Source organism: Engraulis encrasicolus, chromosome 7, assembly GCF_034702125.1.
Source record: "Engraulis encrasicolus isolate BLACKSEA-1 chromosome 7, IST_EnEncr_1.0, whole genome shotgun sequence".
Taxonomy (NCBI): domain Eukaryota; kingdom Metazoa; phylum Chordata; class Actinopteri; order Clupeiformes; family Engraulidae; genus Engraulis; species Engraulis encrasicolus.
Window position 1 is genome coordinate 19,188,417 of NC_085863.1, and position 2,500 is coordinate 19,190,916.

A 2,500-nucleotide genomic window follows, 5' to 3' on the forward strand; every position below is an offset into this window, starting at 1 on the left:
GATGGCCGTGTGCGGGTAAAAATGGCATTTAGCAGAAAAACCCGCCGAATTTTTGCCATAAAAATCAATAGAATTGGGCGGGATTTTGTGCTTTTAGGCGGGTTTTGAGCATTTTTTGGGCTGCCTCATCTGGCAACCATGCCTGTACGGCACCTAGACATGTACGCACGCACGCACGCACGCACGCACGCACGCACGCACGCACGCACGCACGCACGCACGCACGCACGCACGCACACTCACCTGGCATAGGCTGTTATCCGAGTAGATCTGCTCCAGTTCCTGTGTCACTTTCTCAATACTGGTCTTCAACTCTAGGGAGGGAGGGAGGGAGAGAGAGAGAGAGAGAGAGAGAGAGAGAGGATGAATTTAAACCATGCATTTATTTTTACTTTTCACACCTCTATGTGTGTCTGTGTGTGTGTGTGTGTGTGTGTGTGTGTGTGTGTGTGTGTGTGTGTGTGTGTGTGTGTGTGTGTGTGTGTGTGTGTGTGTGTGTGTGTGTGTGTGTGTGTGTGTGTGTGTGTGTGCGTGCGTGTGTGTGTGTACCGTTTATATCGTTCTCCACCTGGGTCCTCCACCTCTGCAGGCATGCTCTGATGACCGTCAGCTCCTCCTCGGTGGCTGTGTGGGGGGCCGGCTGCATCAGACCGTCCAGTGGGGGGCAGGAGTGGGTAAAGGGCTTATGGATGGGGGTGCGCTGCGCGGGGGAGGAGGAGGGCGACGGGCTGTCGGGAGGAGGAGGAGGTGTTGCCTCAACAGGGTCAGAGGGACTGAGAGGTGAGGGGAGGGAAGGGAAGGGGAGGATATGGAGAGAGATAGAAGGGAAGAGAGGGAGGAGAGAGAGTGAAAGTCATCTTTTTTTGGCAATGTAGTAGGCATAAAATGCCAAAAGAAAGTTAATTCACTCATGCTGGTCAGAGGAACTTGTGTGTCTTTGTATTACATGAGTATCCAAATTACTGTATGTGTGTGTTTATGTGCGTCTAAGAAATCTGTGTGTGTGTGTGTGTGTGTGTGTGTGTGTGTGTGTGTGTGTGTGTGTGTGTGTGTGTGTGTGTGTGTGTGTGTGTGTGTGTGTGTGTGTGTGGTGTGTGTGTGTGTGTGTCTGTCTGTGTGTGTGTGTGTGTGCGTGTGTGTGTGTGTGTGTGTGTGTGTGTGTGTGTGTGTGTGTGTGTGCGTGCGCGTGTGTGCACGTGTGTGTAACTTACGTTTCGTCTGTGCTGGCCTCGGTGTGCGTAGGAGGCATGGGGCTGCTGGAGCCGGTATTGGGGGTGGAGCCTGTGTTGGGGGAGGGGTTTGTGTTGGGGGAGGGGTTTGTGTTGGGCCGGGTGGTGGCGAACTCCAGCATGTACTGCAGAACGTCCGCCAGAGGGTACTTTACTGGACCAGAACCATAGTTCTTATAACTGCAGAAAGAGAGAGAGGGGGGGGACTTTATTGGACCAAACAAAGGCCTGCGGGCCATATCCGGCCCGGACATGGCAAACATTCGGCCCGCCATGAGGTCAGAACAAATGAAAACATAAATGTTTGTGGTTTTCGAACACTAAAACTTCAGGGTGTCATATCTCACCAAAGCATTCACAGAGAGTTAGATCTTGTGCTAAAAGTCTCACAACAGACATTGACAAGAAGGGAAAACGGAAAAGTACAAATCTGTTCTCTGTCCAGACCTCTAACTTGTTTCTCATGGGGTTTGGGAGTTGGTTTGGCCCGCAGCCTCATTAGCTCTACATAATTTGGCCCTTGGAGAAATATAATTGGAGACCACTGACCTATGGCATTACCTTGCCCAAAGGATACCTTATAGGACACAGATTTTATGGCTACAATAAATCGACACGGGAACTTCGTAGTCAGCTTAGCACATTCGCCAGAGGGCACATTACAGGACCAGAACCATTGGTTTATATAGCTGCAGGAAAGACAGGGTAGCTATAGTATCCAGAACCACAGAGTAGTTCTTACAGCTGTTTTATGTAAGCATAAAACAGGGAGTAAGCTATGTTGTGTGATGACCAAAGAACTACAATACTAAGTGAGCTTACTTTATTTTACTTTGTAATTACGTTATGAATGTCACCAGACACTATTGCTGATGCCATTTTGTTTTGCCCTGAACTGCGTCAAATTGTACAGAACTGTATAAATGTATGCGTATGTGAAACTAATCCTCACAATCTCAATGTTATTCCGTAAATTATTAAAGTCTGCACAAATCATATCCACTAGTCCAGGGGTCCCCATCCTTTCTGTGTCTGAGAGCTACTCAAGGGCTACCAAGGGCTACTCGAGAGCTACTGAGAGCTACCAGAGGGCTACTCGTTGTTCAAAATCCTCCACTAATGTTTTGACATCATTCCCAAATCACACTATGATTTAATTATGATTTGCTTACAGGTTATAAAGAAATAATCTCATGTTTAAATTTAGAAAAACATTAACTATGACTAAAATCTTGTAGTTGTCACTGTTTACTAAAATCCTTGGTGGGCAC

General features: G+C 47.8%; 1 protein-coding gene across 1 annotated transcript in view; it reads right to left on the reverse strand.

The window, feature by feature from the left end:
- Positions 1-2,500, reverse strand: part of usp28 (ubiquitin specific peptidase 28) — a 35,433-nt gene that overhangs the window by 17,257 nt on the left and 15,676 nt on the right. Inside the window, exons 14-16 of the mRNA XM_063202992.1 lie at positions 1,212-1,409; positions 550-773; positions 244-314 (exon numbers count right to left, since the gene is read on the reverse strand). Of these exons, the coding sequence (XP_063059062.1) occupies positions 244-314; positions 550-773; positions 1,212-1,409 (493 nt within the window). The remainder of the gene's footprint in view (positions 1-243; positions 315-549; positions 774-1,211; positions 1,410-2,500) is intronic.